This window comes from Acartia tonsa, chromosome 4, assembly GCF_053477335.1.
Source record: "Acartia tonsa isolate MP-2025a chromosome 4, ASM5347733v1, whole genome shotgun sequence".
Classification (NCBI taxonomy): domain Eukaryota; kingdom Metazoa; phylum Arthropoda; class Copepoda; order Calanoida; family Acartiidae; genus Acartia; species Acartia tonsa.
The window spans coordinates 25,999,517-26,017,483 of record NC_137263.1 but is presented as its reverse complement, the minus strand read 5'-3'; the positions used below and the strand labels follow the sequence as shown (position 1 = coordinate 26,017,483).

At 31.2% G+C, this 17,967-nt stretch overlaps 2 protein-coding genes across 5 annotated transcripts in view; both read right to left on the bottom strand.

Moving 5' to 3' along the window:
- LOC145316572 (uncharacterized) overlaps positions 1 to 17,967 on the bottom strand; it is a 257,683-nt gene that overhangs the window by 53,021 nt on the left and 186,695 nt on the right. The window lies entirely within an intron of this gene.
- The window catches only part of LOC145315409 (uncharacterized), a 127,633-nt gene that overhangs the window by 1,251 nt on the left and 108,415 nt on the right, over positions 1 to 17,967 (bottom strand). Inside the window, exon 9 of the mRNA XM_080155391.1 lies at positions 6,772 to 6,904. Within this exon, the coding sequence (XP_080011517.1) occupies positions 6,772 to 6,904 (133 nt within the window). The remainder of the gene's footprint in view (positions 1 to 6,771; positions 6,905 to 17,967) is intronic.

Genomic DNA, 17,967 nt, shown 5'->3' with positions numbered 1-17,967 from the left:
ATTCTACATAAAAGATGGGCGTTACCCACCCTAACACTATTCAAATACTAATTCAATTATTCTCAACAATTATTAAATAACTTTTAACTACTCGACTCCCTCTGCAGAATGTTTAATAGTTTCAATGCAGCGAAGCGACTTTAAAATGAACTTTCTTTGTCCGTCAGTCCGTCTGTACGCAATACTATATGGGGAATGTGATTGGATTGGTGGTGATTATGTGAAGATATTCCTTAACTATAATTCATTTTGTCCGTCTGTTAGACTGTTTACTATTCGTTTTAATGTCTGTGCTTCGCTACCAATTCTTGTTTTATAAACGTATAAAGCATTAATGCTGAATATTATAAATTAGGATAGAAATGGTCCCAATAGTGCTAAAACTCTGTAGGAGCAACAGCAATTTCTTTGAGTAGTAATACAAACACCAAAAAGCAAACATTTTAACTAAGTTTAATTTTTATCACGCAACCTACCAGCAAATATATTAATATATTCTTACTATCTTTTGTTTGTATCTTCTCATTCAAGGACCTATATCTTAATTTAATTATATAGGGAATGTATGATTATATGTATAATTATATATAGGTGTATATTGAAACCAAACCGTGTGCTTGGTTTTCATCTTGGTTTATGTGGTCAACCAGATTATGGGGGGAAGGGAGGGGGGTAATTCAGGGTCAGATTTTGTACAGATTTGCTACTTAAAAAATCTTAGTCTACTTTGTGCCTGTTATGAGTTTTAAATATCCTATAATATGAAGTAATAAGTTTTTTTTTGTCTGTAGCGAAGGATCTAGCAAACCGCTGAACCCATACGGTTCTCCTCTCAGTGTAGCTTCTCATAGGTTCTCGGAAGGTTTATAGCTATTTTGGTGGAGGGTAAAATGTTCTCCCTTCCATTTTTTTTACTTTTTCTTTTTGATTCTGAAATAAAAACGGAAGGGGGGGGGGGGTCGACTCAAGTGAGTAGCCACTAATGTTTAAAATACTAACAGACTTTCTGGTAATGAATATATAGAATTTCTACGCTCTAAACTGTTGTACGGACAAGCAGACTTAACATAAATGTAGGTAAGCTTCGCTCTTAAAAAGTTACATACAAGTAAAATATTTGCATGTAAATTGAAAAAGTATTGATCGAATGCAAGGATTAAAAACAAGTGCAATGCAAAGGTTGAATTTCTTATGCAACAAGGTCAGATATGTTCATAAGAAGCGGAGCAATTTTATAAAAAATATAGAGAATAACCTTTATAATAAAGCAGCTTATAGTTACTATGACGTCATATAATACAAATGGCCAATAATAGGCCAGTATACATATCAATTGGCCAATGGTAAAATGTAATCTATCAAGGCCATTTGTGTTTAATGACGTCATTTTTATAGGCACTATAAGGTGCTTCAAGAAACGACCTAATATTTCTTGTTTCTTTTTAAGCTTTTCAGTTAAGAAACGTAACCTAAGTTTCATATAAGAAACATTTACTAAATGTACCCTAAATGTTTCTATGTTATTAATGTAAGTATTTGCGCTACAAGCATCTAGATAATGAAGAATTTTGAAATAGCCTAAAATATAGTCCCTTTCATGGCAACGCCTTTTAAAGGGCGTTTGTTCGTATTTTTGTAGTAGCTTTTCTCCTATTTCTAACCCAATATAACCTAACCTAACCTAAAATAACCTATCAAAAGCCATTTTGAAAATACGACGAATCGCCCCATAAGAGGCGTTGCACGAAAAGGACTATATCCATAAAATATAAGATAGAATAACACTTCATATATAATCATTTTTTTGAGCTAACTATTGTTTAAAGTTCAAAATGTCGACTTGAATATCAGACAAAAATAGCTCCAAAAATAGCAAATCTTGCAAACCAACCATTTTTGTAAAAATAAAATTGATATATCTAGTTGCAAATAAAACTATTGTGAGAGGTATAATTTTGAGATAATGAATAGATGATGATTCCATAATACACACCATAACTAGAGTTAATACTCTACTCTACTGAATAATTATTCATATACTAGCTTAGGACTACTACAAAAAAGCTGTTAAAATATGGCATAAACTGTTAATAAAATGTTTAAAAAGTTTTGTTTGTGGGATAGTGGAATGTAAATTGCAATGGTATCTGTGCAGCTAACAATGGGATAGTGGAATGTAAATTGCAATGGTATCTGTGCAGCTAATAATGGATAGTGGAATGTAAATTGTACAGGTATCTGTGCAGCTAATAATGGATAGTGGAATGTAAATTGCAATGGTATCTGTGCAGCTAATAATGGATAGTGGAATGTAAATTGCAATAGTATCTGTGCAGCTAATAATGGATAGTGGAATGTAAATTGTACAGGTATCTGTGCAGCTAATAATGGACAGTGGAATGTAAATTGCAATGGTATCTGTGCAGCTAATAATGGATAGTGGAATGTAAATTGTACAGGTATCTGTGCAGCTAATAATGGATAGTGGAATATAAATTGCACTGGTATCTGTGCAGCTAATAATGGATAGTGGAATATAAATTGCACTGGTATCTGTGCAGCTAATAATGGATAGTGGAATGTAAATTGCACTGGTATCTGTGCAGCTAATAATGGATAGTGGAATGTAAATTGCACTGTTATCTGTCGTCTTTACAGGGTGAGGTCAAAAGGTGTATTTCTCTTTATGTTTTATCAATTAATAAAAAAAAGTCTACATATTTTAAGTACTGCAAAACTAGCCTGTGTCCGCATGTCTTTCATTTTTTTATGCTTTTTATTGATAGCTCCAGTTATTGTTTCTTATGCTCATAATTTCATTCTTTCTTTCTCTCTATCTCTCTGTGTGTGTTTGTATGTGTGCCTATTTAAAATACCGCCAATAAGATCCTTAACACAACAGCAAGTAAGTCATAAAGATTAAAGTTTTAAGAATTGCAACCAAAGCTACCGAAGAATTGCTTCTTTAGACCTAAGCTCCTTTTAATAATTTAAAGTGAATTGCAACCATAACACTTGATCTTAGTGCTTTATAGGTATAGCAATGATTTAAAAAACGAAGCATTTCTGTAATTAGGTTCGATCCGTACGTCCGTAAAGTATAGCTTTCGTGTCTCCGATTAATTGTTACGCTTTGCTTTATGGATTTTTTATATTTTCTTATGAAGTCTAGTTTGTTTAATGCTCCATCGTGAAATTCGTGGGCCCACTAATTCTTATAGAAAGTAAAACATTTTTTTGTGGTAGTTTATTAAGCTTCCATCGATGTAAAGAAAACGCATTTGGCAATTCTTCAAAATATTCGATTTTATGAACCCAAATTTTCTTACATCAATAATAATCAATAAAATATAAATAAATCAACTCTATATATGCTTTAGTAAAAACAAGAATGACATAATTCATAAGCTTATTAATTAGAGGAATACGCTAACTTTAGTGTCAAAATTACAAAGAGTTATTCTTAAAGTATGGTGATTTTAATATAAATGTTCATTCAATGATGACATCATTCAGTAGTGGTTAAGTATGATAATCTATAATACAAAATAGCTTGATGTCTGTCCGTCTGAAGCTTAAGATCTCAGTAACCGCTGAACCGATTGGGCTCTACTCTTCAAGGAATATACCTACTGGTCCTGTGATGGTTTTAAGCTATTTTCCTGGGGGGTGGGACACCCCAAACCCCCCAAAAACTAACCCCCCCCCCAAAAAAAAAAAGCCGCTAGTATAAATATAAAATAGTATTTTAAAAGACAAAAGATCTTGCTTCCTTTCCTATAGTATGCAGTCTTGCAATTGATATAAATTATTTTTCTGCCCCCTTCCTCCCATTTCGTATGCAGAGCTTCAATAGTATGAAAAAAAGAGACTTAATATAGCCAAAATAGAGCGTTTTAGATACAATTATAGAGTTGCTTTGATTTGATATTGGGTAAGACAAACATTGTAAAAGGTGTTCTTAGTTTATTTTCTTTCTGATAATTCAATACTTAGACATTATTAACCATTATTATAGAAAATCCATGTTGTTAATAAAACCTCATGGTTTAACAGGGCAATTTTTCAGATTTTTTTTTTGCACGGAGCATGGTTTTTTGCTTGCAGAAAAAGTAAAAGTGTAATTGTAAAGATTTGAAATAAAATACCAAACATTTAAATAGCTCGCTGAAGCTGAAAATTGTGTATTTGGAAAGTGCTAAAGGGAAAATAATGAACATGTAAACTGTTTTTGCTGCGCCAAGCTCCAAATCCATAATTAAAAGGTTGGTGGCTTACATGGGCTATAATTATATTGCAATATCTTTTTCACACTTTGATTGTTTATATTTATAAAACAAGGAATATGTAATCCGAAAGTAACACACTATAAATAAACATATAATATTTTTTATTAAAAAGATAGTAACGCATTATTCTATTATATAAAGTAGTGAGGGTTTACTAATCGTCTGAAGCTTAAGATTTCAATTAAGTTCTGAACTGAATGGGTTCTTTATTTTAGGCAGGCTTCACATAGGTCGTGTTATGGTTTTAGGCTATTTCATTTTCAGATTTAAGTCTTATGAGGGTTTTAAGCTATTTTTCTAGCCTCTTTCTCTCATTTTGATAACAGAGCCCCTAGATGCTAGGGGTGCAGCACCTAGTACAATAAAAAGCACCAATCTTTAAATCACTAACACATTGCTTCAATATCATTTAATTTTCATTTTAAAATCCGCAAATTTTTTTTATCAAGTTTAAGTGACCGTTGTAGTTGAAACAATCAGACGGACGTACAGATATATCCTGGTTGCAGGTTAGCTTCGCTTCAAAATACATTGACAAAAGTAGGAGGAGTTTTGTAATTTCATGTATTACATCAATTTTTGTAGCGCATCTACTATTGAACAATGAAAAGTCCGTACAAATGATTGGCAGTTTGTCCAAGAATAGTTGTTTTTTTATGATTTTTTGTTGCGTTACAACTGGATATCATTTTCATTATATTGAATATCTAACCTTTATATTTTAAATATAAAATTTTCCTATCCTACAAGTAAAATATCATAAATTGAAAATGTTTAGAAGAGCCATAAACTCAAATAATGTTTTTCCATTTCCTATTATTGGCATTTAAATCTTGTTTGTTGGATAATAAATATGTATGTAATATCTTTATAAACCTTTTGATTATAGGGAAGCAAAAACATATTTTTCATACAACTTGTTCGCCAGTCAAAAATAATCCTATTTAAAAATTTAAAGGTAAATTAACTGTTTCTGTCTGATTTTCTTTTCCATGGATATAGGGAGGGAGGGGACAATGAAATGTAAATGTAAATTATAATAGTAACCAAAGTTATAGAACCAAAATATCTTTATAACTTGGGTACTTCAAATAAATTTTGACTAGTTTGATTAGATAAGAATTTTAATTTACAATAGGGGTAATTTTGTTAATGGTCATTTGGGATTAACATCAGTTTATCAACCATTCTCTTGTCCATAAGATCACTGGTTTGTAATGAGATTTTCACCGATTATGAGTTATTTGTTCCAGCTTCTACCAATAACGAAATTAATTTGGAAAAAAATCACAAAACCTATACATGTTTTTCAGCTGTCGTTGGGGGGGCAACACATCGTAAAATTGACGACCTCTCCATTTGCCCCCCAAATATTATTTTATATTTATTTTGCTTGTTGGTTATACCTATTCCTGTATTTGTTCAACCAATAATACACGAAATAACAAGGACAATCACTTTTATATGTATAGCAGCAGTAATCTAACATTTTTTGAAGATTTTATTAAAAGTAAACCATAATTAGATAACTTCAGACAATATATAGAATTATTTTCCACAAAAAAAGCACTATACCGTCAATTTTCTTACAGACAGTGTGGCGTGCGGACATAAATAAGTTATACTGTAGCTTCGCTTCTAATGTACATGAGGGGTGTAGAAAGATAGATGTAATTGCGCTTGATATGTCATTTTACAATTAAGATAATTTAGGAGAGGTATAAAAGAGAAATTTTTCAGATACCATCTTCGATGGATGTGCATTTAATTCCACATATTATCACAATTACATGATAATTTTTCATTACAAAACGATACAATAACAAATAAATAATATGGAGTGTTTAATGCTAAAGCAAAGGAGAAGGGGCATAGTTTGGGCTTTTTTGTAATCATATACGGTTCTGATCATTTGAAACTTTAGCGGTAGTGAATTCACACCTCCACTGTGAACACATTACAAAATGAAAGCGATAAATTTAAAATTTCAATAATCTTTATACTTTGATTTTTCTTCAAATATATTCCTTGATCGAAAATTCCTAAAAAATAGTTTCTTTCCCTACCTTACCCAAAAACTTTTGTGTGATTATTAGTCCATTGTTTTGTCCTTTATATCCCTGAAGAAATCAGTTAATTGAAAACGAAGTAGTGTGATAAAAAGTAGAATGACTTTCTTTGCGGGCAGGTGTAAGAAAAAACATTAAGGTTGTTATGGTTTAATATTTGTACAACCATCAGATTTTGATTCATATCATTTGCTATATAATAAAGTTGATAGATGTGTGTATTTGTGTAAAGTGGCAACTATAATATTTTTGCAACAAAAGAAGTTTTATATGGATCTTAAAATAAGTCAAACTGAAAAGGTGAAATTTGTTTATAAATAAATGGGATTTTAATCATCTACCCTACACTGTACTATTTTCTAACCATTTTCTACTTGGCCCGACTTGACCCAACCTAACCAAAATATTTTTACCTTTTAGCAATGGCATCCCTTCTGGCGACAGTAATTCTGATGGTGCCAACCTTGATGTTCTTGAAGATGGCTATAGCCTCCCCGTGGGACAAGCCCTGCACGGATATACCATTCACGCTCAATATCTCATCACCTAAAATAATATTTTTTTTTAGAGATTAAACTTTTTTTCATCGCGAAGGTTTTCTTACGCTTAGAGTGTATCGGTAAGTACGTAACGGATGGCTTTGTTAGTAAAGCTTGCCGTCGATTTAAATGTGCAAGAAGATTCCCTTAGTAAAAAGATATAATTTAAAAAAAAACATGGTATAATTTGTACATTCGACTAAACAACCTAGGAGACATGGAGAGTGTCATGTGTGACGTCATAATAATTAGTCTAAAAGGGAAGGATGAGAGGAGAAGTGGAAAATGAAAACCCTAAAAAAAGATGGATTTAGACGTATTTTTATGACGTCACACATGACACTTACTGTATCTTCAACAACCAACCAATAAAATGAATTAACAGAAGTTTAGCTTCGCTTCTAAATATACACATTTTAATAATTTTGGCAAGCAAAGTTGTTATGAAAGCTGAGATAAGATTTAAGTTAAGTTGTTTGTTTCAACAATTACAATTTGAAGATCAGGTCGGATAAACGAAGAACTGTCTTTTTTTCTGAAATCTGGAATATCGAAGGTTAAAAATTGCACTAGAAGCTTGGAATACATGTAAATGAGCAAAAAAAAGAATGTACGCGGGTTTTCTCTAGCCACATATATGCAATATAGGTTACCGTATGCTCCAGATTATCTATACTTGTAAGCCTTTAATAACAGTAATTACAATATACTAACGTTAAGTATACCTTTAGAGATTTTGCCGAAAGCAGCCTCTAACGTCGAAAAAAAACAAATATCTTTTTTTTCAGACTTGATTCCAATTTTCTTATCCACACACATAAAAACACACACATACACCTACACACTCACAGGCACAAACATACACACACGAACACACACACCAAAATACATCTCAATGGGCAAAAAAGTCATTATTCGGGAAGCTCTAACGCTACATGGGCCAAAAATTATTTTGTACTCATCTTGTTGGGTTCTTGTAATCCTTACTTAACCTAATATATCACAAAAACGCATAAAATATAAAACAATGGAGGGAGGGGGGCGATAGGTGGTCCATTTGCACATTAAGGAATTCGGATTCTTTTTGCTTTGAGAAGTCTTTCAGATGATGACAATATATTAAAATGAAAGACAATGAATAATAAGATTTGACACTCTCTCATAGAGCAGGAATATAAAGAAAAGTATGTTAAAAAATATTTATCTGTTTGTATGTAACGCTCACTTGAATAATATTTTGCTCTTTATAAAGCCTATAAAAATAACGTCATACTGGCCTACCATTAGTCAATTAAAATGCTGACGTGCCATTAATAATTTATAAATGCACTATAAAGATCATTATAATAATTTCCATAACCTATCCTTATATCCCTGGTGTGTGACCCCACCCACACTGATGATCTTTACAAACTTGTCATCATAATAATTTCCATAACCTATCCTTATATCCCTGAAGTGTGACCCCACCCACACTGATGATCTTTACAAACTTGTCATCATAATAATTTCCATAACCTATCCTTATATCCCTGAAGTGTGACCACACCCACACTGATGATCTTTACAAACTTGTCATCATAATAATTTCCATAACCTATCCTTATATCCCTGAAGTGTGACCACACCCACACTGATGATCTTTGCAAACTTGTCATCATCATAATTTCCATAACAAGTATACATGCATGCAAAGGAATAAAAACGGTGTAAATCCTAAGAAGGTGATTAAATCTCATGTAATTGCAAATAATTTTTTGCCACAATTAAATTATCAACAAATATACTTGAATGCGGTATTCTAGTACTTGTTTATATTTTTAACCAAAGAAAAAACTGAAAGCAATACAGATATTATTTAGGTGCAATGTTCTTTTAAAGAAATTATAATATCAGATTCTTATCTTAAATTTCCTCTTTTAAGTTTTAATATTAATGAATCTAAATTGAAATCTAGTTTTGTATAAAAATTTAGAAATGAAATTAACTGACTACTCCTGCTGTGACTGAATTCATAATACACAAGTCTAGATTAGCCCTAGTAAACTTCATGATGTATGATCCAACGAAATGAAGTTGATATCGACCCAATACTCAACATTTTATACAAATCCTATGATAAACAGGGGCAAAGTTTTTGTACTCAACATAAAATCATAAAATTAACGAGAGAATTAATGGAAAGCTCTTTTCATTAGTAAAAGTAAAGATGGCCCAAGAAATTATATATTATTCTTTAAATTGTTCATTTTTAAATAAATAATTTTTAAGAAATCCAATTTTTTTCTCACAGGGTAACATGAATATATATAAACCATATCCCATATAACTGAACACTGTTATATCATATATTGTCTATATGTATAACAAGGACGTTCATGCTCATAATGTTCAAGAAAACAAAAATTTAAAGAAATGTTACCACTAAAATAAAATAGAACATAAAATCGTAATGTTTAAAATAGTAAAGTTCTTGTGTTTGTTCGTTAAGATTTCTCTAAATACTGAATCGACTGCAGTCTCAATTTTAGGAAGATTCATAAAGTGCCAGAATGGTCTTAGTCTTTCTAATTTGAAACTAAAAATACTGGCGTTATCACGGACGTACGGAAATACCTAATTATAGCGAAGCTACGCAACAAACAATGTAACATAGACATCGCCATAAATTTATGTCATTGTCTTTATCAAAATTCTCTCTCTTTTTGGCAGCAAAGATTTTACGAAAGTCTACTTTTTGGATTAATTGTTTTATTTATGAGTGCTTTGAAAATTTTTATTAAATTAACTATTTTTATTAAATTATAATTTTAGTTAAAATAATTCGTTTTATTATGTATATAAGTAAAAGCTTTTATTGTAAAATTAGAAGATTCTTCAGTTTTCTTAAAAATTACAATTTCAGGCTTAAAAATATTTCTTTATTGACAACTTTAAAGCAGACAAATGAACTTAAGGAAGACAAAATATTATCATCCTAATTATTGGATTTATTGAAAGCAAGAGTCATTTTGCTTCGCAAATATCTAAAAAGTAATTTATTTGAAGAGATTTACCGTATTATCCTGCATGATATTGCATGTATTTTGTGGTACAAATATGGCTGCTACATGACCAATATTAAAGCCACTAAAACTGCTAAGGCACATGACCATAATATATCCTAATGCCGAAGTTGTACTTCTTGCTCTTGGTTTTTCTTAAAAATAAATTTTTTTCTTCAAGTTTTAAGCATATTTGATAATAAGGTATAATTGAATATATTAATTTTTCCGTAAATTTACTTGCAAATCGGATTTCTCTTTTTAAAAAGAAATAATGCCAAAAATTAATTTAATCCTGCCTATTTCTTTTAAGAAAATATTTGTGTTGCACAATAAAATGTAATAATTAAGGCTTTTTTATTTGAATTTTACTTTGTATTTTGTACGTGTTTACGAGAAGCGACAAAATTTTATGTAACATAATGCAAACCACTGCATACACATTTTAGGTTTCGTTATTTTTCCTTTTCTGTAGGAGCGAAGCTTATCTGAAGCTATTAAAATAAAGCACCGACAATTCAACAGTTACTTCTATATTATTCTTCACATTACAACTAATTTAAAATTTATAAAGTTAACATAGTTAAATGTTATTTTTTATGAATTACATCTGAACAAAAAGTATTTTACTTCCAACTTTCATCTTAGTAAAAATAATCATCAATTAGACAAAATATGCAACTTTTTTCTAATAATATACATATACTATTATGTTTAGAATAATTTTAATAGAGAAACTGATTTCCATCTGCTTGAAAAGCTTTCCTCCTGTTTTCTGTAAAAATGGTCTAAATGTTTATTCCGGTTTCTTAATTAGGATACAGAAATACTGACAAAATTCAGATTTTCAATTATCTAGAAAAATCTTGGATATTTTTAGACAAAAAGGTTTTTAAAAATGCCAAGGTTTATAGCTAAAGAAAACTAGTATATTGAGCCAAATCCTTTTAAATTTCTTAGGCTAGCCCGGGAAATTTCTGAAGTCATACATATGTCTTTATACATAAAGTCCAGGAAATGTCTAACAAGGAGTTAGAATTTGGCCTTTAAACTTTATTAGAGATTTGCTTATACATTTAATTACTGCAATAAAATAGCATAAAACAATGTAAACCATCCTTCAAAAGCAGAAAGTTAACACAGCATTACAAGGAAGTTAAAACTGAACACAAAGTGGTCAACAATGCTTTGCTTACAATTAACGATCCTTGGTGGCTAATTGAGCATTCACAAGCATACTCAACCCTATTAAACATTTGGTGCTGGTATTATGTCAGTAAATCACAAGTAGTAATAGCACTTCAGGATTTTAGCGAGTATTTGTTAAAAGTTATGACATCAATTTGAGGCAAATTAATTCTTGCAAAATGCCAAATTTCAAGAAATTCAGCAAAAACACTTTACTTATTCCCTATATAGTTGAAATAATTGGATAAAATAGTACGTCAATACATAACTTTTAGTTTAACATGGACTGTAAAGTGCAAACTTTGGACACTAAAAACAAAGGGCTATGCTGGACATTAGATCTTTTCATGAAAATATCCATTCTCGAATTTCATTCTTCTGCTAACCTAAAAAGTTACTTTAGGGGCCTAGAAATACATGTACAAAATTTCAGCTCTTTATCTCTACTGGCGACCTAGCGCCAGGCATGTAAAATATCAACAGATAACGGTAGCACGGCGGTTTTAACAATATCTCAGTAATGTGCAGGTTTCAAGCTCTTCTGCATATTTCAATTTAAACACATAAGGCCAAAGATATTATATCCAAAAAATCTTTTGTCAAAGTCTACTCTACACCTAGCGCCAGTCAGTTTTCTAAAATCATGCATTTTATACCTGTGAAAAATGAAATCGCCAGCGCTAGGTGTAGAGTAGACTTTGACAAAAGATTTTTGGGATATCATATCTTAGGCCTTATGTGTTTAAGTTGAAATATGCAGAACACCTAAATTCACCTTCCAAGCCATTCTCTATGCATTTTAAATTTTTTTATGAAATAACGGGATTTCAAAACTGCCTTTTGAAAAGGCCTAAAAAGTATCTTTTTTTGTCCCTTTTTTCACTGTTTATAGTTACAACTTATTAAGACATTATTCTCAGTTAAAAAAAAATTGGCGCTTCCAGCACCAAAACCGGCAAAAACAGGCAGTTAAACTTCTGTACCCCTACTTAACCCCCTAACAGAACCCCCCCTCTATCTCGGCTCCTGTTAGAGATAGAGACGTAAAACTTTATTCTGGTGGTTCATGTGTATTTTTAGAGAAAATTACTTTTCTAGTCATAGCGGTCAGACCGCTCCTTATCCGCTTTTTAGCGGCCAGCCGCTAAATACTAAAACTACTGTAGAGCAGCCAATTTTAAAGCTAAGAAAACCAAATTTTATGACGAACTATTATTTTTTATAACAAAAAAAATCCATATTTTTTTATTGTACTACCTAAGTTTTGTTGTCCCTCATTTTTATTTTATTTGTCAAAATTTATTCAGAAGGTACCATGTGGTCAATCATATATATTTATTCATACTTTTCTACACTTTTTGTGTGTCAAATCAGATTGATTCCTAGATTTTCAAGTTCTTGGGAAGGTGGTGTTACCCTCACCAAATTAGTTATTAACCTTCCCAGGACCTAAGAGAAGCTACCCTGTTATGGGGAACCATATCAGTTCAGCAGTTAGTGAGATCCTTCAGTACAGAGAGACATAAAAACAGACATCCTGTTATCCCCCCTAAATAAAATATCCTTTCCCCCCCCCCCCACCTAATAAACACATTGGACGTCCTTGAAGGGGAGAATGGTAATATTACTACAATTATTTTTTACACTATATCAATATTAAATATTGTACAAAAGTTTATATAAAGACAACCATAGACACAATTTTTCTCACTATCACTGATTATAAACTTTGTTTTGTTAGATACTATAAAAATAGGTCCTTCACTTATTGTATCCACCTTTCAACTAAAATCAGAAGACATTTCTAAAGTCATTTTATGCATACTAGCACATAAGAATCACCGGCAACTTCGTTTTCTGTCAATGATCCAGAATCTTTCTATCAACAGTTAAATTTTGAAAATACATCTTGCATTTGAAAAGGAAAATAAGAAAGATAATATGTAATAGGATGGAAAAGATCATCTTGATGTTTTTAATAATTAGATTTGTATATTTTGATTTTGTTTTTAACCCTTTGTAGACAAATTCTTGCAAAACATAGCAAATTCTTACAAAACATAGCAAATTCTTGCAAAACATAGCAAATTCTTGCAAAACATAGCAAATTCTTGCAAAACATAGCAAGTTCTTGCAAAACATAGCAAATTCTTACAAAACATAGCAAATTCTTGCAAAACATAGCAAATTCTTACAAAACATAGCAAATTCTTGGAAAACTTAGCTTTTCTGTCCTTCACATAGCTAATTCTTGCAAAATATAGCAAATTCTTACAAAACATAGCAAATTCTTGCAAAACATAGCAAATTCTTACAAAAAATAGCAAATTCTTGCAAAACATAGCAAATTCTTGCAATAGGGGTCCCAATCTGAAAAGTGAAGTTTCAGCGTGATCCGACCACCGGTTCTTGAGATACAGTGACCTGGTGTCCTTGGTACCGACAGTAAGATTTGGGAAATGGTTCGAATCCTTAGTAAATTTGGCTAAGTCCAAAATTTTTTTTACATTTTTGACTTCGTTTTTTAGTTTATTGCAAGAATTTGCTATGTTTTTCAAGAAATTGCTATGTTTTGTAAGAATTTGCTATGTTTGGTAAGAATTTGCTATGTTTTGTAAGAATTTGCTATTTTTTGTAAGAGTTTGCTATGTTTTGCAAGAATTAGCTATGTGAAGGACAGAAAAGCTAAGTTTTCCAAGAATTTGCTATGTTTTGTAAGAATTTGCTATGTTTTGCAAGAATTTGCTATGTTTTGTAAGAATTTGCTATGTTTTGCAAAAATTTGCTATGTTTTGCAAGAATCTGCTATGTTTTGCAAGAATTTGCTATGTTTTGTAAGAATTTTCTATGTTTTCAAGAATTTGCTATGTTTTCAAGAATTTGCTATTTGAAGGACAGAAAAGCTATGTTTTGTGAGGTTTTGCTATGTAAAGGACAGAAAAGCTAAGTTTTGCAAGATGAAGGACATAAGCAGCCTTCCTAATGTAAGAATTTGTCAGACAAAGGACATAAGTCAGCTCCCTTAAGTTAGATTTTGTTAGATGAAGGACATAAGTAGCCTTCCTTAGATCAATTAGATCAATTTCCAGTGACTTCTGTCCTAATTAGGAGTGACTTTGTTTTCTTTCCTATTTCTAAATGTTAATTTATTTAATTGCCTGCATCTGGCATCTGACTAAAATAAAAGTCTATTACATTAGTTTCAACAATTAACTGTGTTGCCCCTTTCCAGACCTTAATCAGCCAATTATTGTATTTTTTTATTATGATCATAAACAGATAAAAATATTAATTAGCGCCGCCAACCGCCATTTTACTGCCAAAATTGGCGGTTTCCGTTATTTGTCGTTTTTTGGCGATGGTCAGAAAAGGTATTTTTTTGTTATAAAAAAAAAGTTCGTCGTAAAATTTGGTTTTCTTAACTTTAAAATTGGCTGCTCTACAGCAGTTTTAATATTTAGCAGCTGGCTGCTAAAAAGCGGATAAGGAGCAGTCTGACCGCTATGACTAGAAAAGTAATTTTCTCTAAAAATAAACATGAACCACCAGAAAAAAGTTTTACGTCTCTATCTGTAACAGGAGCCGAGATAGAGAGGGGGGGGTCTGTTAGGGGGTTAAGTAGGGGTACAGAAGTTTAACTGCCTGTTTTTGCCGGTTTTGTTGCTGGAAGCATCAATTTTTTTTTAACTGAGAATAATATCTTAATAAATTGTAACTATAAACAGATAAAAATATTATTTAGCGCCGCCAACTGCCATTTTACCGCCAAAATTGGCGGTTTTCGTTATTTGTCGTTTTTCGGCGATGGTCAGAAAGGTATTTTTTTGTTATAAAAAATAATAGTTCGTCATAAAATTTGGTTTTCTTAGCTTTAAAATTGGCTGCTCTACAGTAGTTTTAGTATTTAGCGGCTGGCCGCTAAAAAGCGGATAAGGAGCGGTCTGACCGCTATGACTAGAAAAGTAATTTTCTCTAAAAATACACATGAACCACCAGAAAAAAGTTTTAAGTCTCTATCTGTAACAGGAGCCGAGATAGAGGGGGGGTTCTGTTAGGGGGTTAAGTAGGGGTACAGAAGTTTAACTGCCTGTTTTTGCCGGTTTTGGTGCTGGAAGCGCCAATTTTTTTTTAACTGAGAATAATATCTTAATAAGTGGTAACTATAAACAGTGAAAAAAGGGACAAAAAAAGATACTTTTTAGGCCTTTTCAAAAGGCAGTTTTGAAATCCCGTTATTTCATAAAAAAATTTAAAATGCATAGAGAATGGCTTGGGAGGTGAATTTAGGTGTTCTGCATATTTCAACTTAAACACATAAGGCCTAAGATATGATATCCCAAAAATCTTTTGTCAAAGTCTACTCTACACCTAGCGCTGGCGATTTCATTTTTCACAGGTATAAAATGCATGATTTTAGAAAACTGACTGGCGCTAGGTGTAGAGTAGACTTTGACAAAAGATTTTTTGGATATAATATCTTTGGCCTTATGTGTTTAAATTGAAATATGCAGAAGAGCTTAAAACCTGCACATTACTGAGATATTGTTAAAACCGCCGTGCTACCGTTAACTGTTGATATTTTACATGCCTGGCGCTAGGTCGCCAGTAGAGATAAAGAGCTGAAATTTTGTACATGTATTTCTAGGCCCCTAAAGTAACTTTTTAGGTTAGCAGAAGAATGAAATTCGAGAAAGGGTATTTTCATGAAAAGATCTACTGGACATAAACATGAACGTGTGTAATTGTATGTCTGTCTAGAGAAAGAGGTGGATGGAGAGTATGCATAGCCCGTGTCAAGATCAAGTAAAGTAAAGTGACCCTTTTTGTAAGTAATGGTGTTCCTTAAGATATCAAAATATCTCATATTGCACATTTTTTAGCAAGTTGCCGGAAGCTGGTCATTTACTGCTGTTAGTAGCTTAAAAATGTTTATTGCGACTGCTATTCTTATTAGTAGAAAATATTATAATCATCAAACAACCCTTTTTTGTTGTTAGGAAATTTTGTAAACAAAAAGTTTTATTTTCGGTTCCGCAGGCAATGTTTATATACCACGATAGATAAAATTTTGTTCTCAGTGCAGAACCTGTTTGTAATCAGGGAAATTCAAGTGGAATCTCTTTTAATTAACAACTTGACGTGAACATACTTTCTGGTAATTATAGCTGTTTTAAATGTATATGACATTATATTTAATGAGAAAGATAATCATTTTTATATTGTCGCTAATTACAAGCTAACAATTTTATGGCCATGTAAAAGATTCATAAAAATTCTTTTAGATAATAGTCAAGTATAAAATATAGGAACAGTAAAAATATTCGGGGGGAAAAACATAATATCCATATATAATTTTAGGAAAACTGTAGATATGATTGCTTTCTTAAAAGTTCAAAGGATAATAGAGGACAAGAACGAACAGAAAAGAAAAAAATTAAACTGCATTTTTTTGAGTTCTTTTCTAATTTTGACAAAAAAAATATAATTGTCGTACTAAGAGTTTAATTAATTTACTTCAAATTACAAATAACATGAAAGAAAGAGTAAAAGGCTGAAGAAAGGGATTATTATAGAGATGCTATGCATCTAAAATAAGTGGGATTTATAGTTTTCATGTTGTGATATGATGCATAGTTGCGTTCTTGTTGGGATTCTGCGTTAGATTGTCTGAGTATATTATGAAATACTCGTTTTTGGTTGTTAAACTTCATTTATTATATTTGAACAGCATGCTACATATGCTTAGGATAATTTTTTGTAGAAACAGGATTAGTTTTCATGAAAACTTACACCTTTAGGGATGAAAAGCCATTAACCCCTAAATACCCCAAGATAATGATTTACATTTATTTTTTTTGTCTTGATTTTGTTCTAAAACAATATTAAAATATGACATTCCTACTATTAAATACCTAATTAAAATTGAATTATTTTTCCTTAAGTTACAAAAAATGCACGAAAACGGCAGAAAGGCACATTTTGTGTACAAATTTTGTAAATAATTATTTATGTCGGATATTTTGTATCTCCTGATTCTAAGTAATTTCATTTACTCGAGCAAATTTACTTCCTCTATCTCAAAATCATCTCAGTATTTTCACTCCCGACAATTTTTACAATTATTTATAAATCGCATCGTGTTTAAGACAGCTTTCCGTGGAAATTTAAATAAATAAAAAAAATTTAAACAAATTTTGTTTATTCCGAGGGACCGAAGGCTCGGGCTAACAAAACTAGTATTAATTTTATGATTTCTATTTGTATATTCGTGGAAAATTGTCTGTACTTCGATGATATACATGGTCCTCATTATGGCCGAGAACCGGTTTAGTAGTCATACTGGAAAATAGTTTAATATGTCTTTTGATCTTTGCTTTTTCTGAAGATTCTAATGAAAGGGTTCTCATTAAGATATATAAGTTGGAAAGAATTTTAATGTTAGAGGGAGATTTGAAATCTGCATCAAATTTTAAAGATTTTTTATAAAATTTGTTTTTTGTATAATTGTTTATCTAAAAGCGGAAATACAATTTAAGTTGATTAATTTTGACCAATAGGAGAGGTGGATTGGAAACTACCTGCGCTCTAATTGGTTGAATGACGTACGACACTTAAGCTTCTCCAATCAGAGCGCAGATAGTTTTAAATCCACCAATCACAGATGTCAAAATTAATTAATTAATTGTATTTCCGCTTTTAGATAAAGAATTATACAAAAAACGAATTTTATAAAAAAATCCTTAAAATTTGATGTAGATTTCAAATCTCCCTCTAACATTAAAATTCCTTCCAACTTATATATCCTAGTTCTCATGTCAAAATCAAGCAAATTTCACTT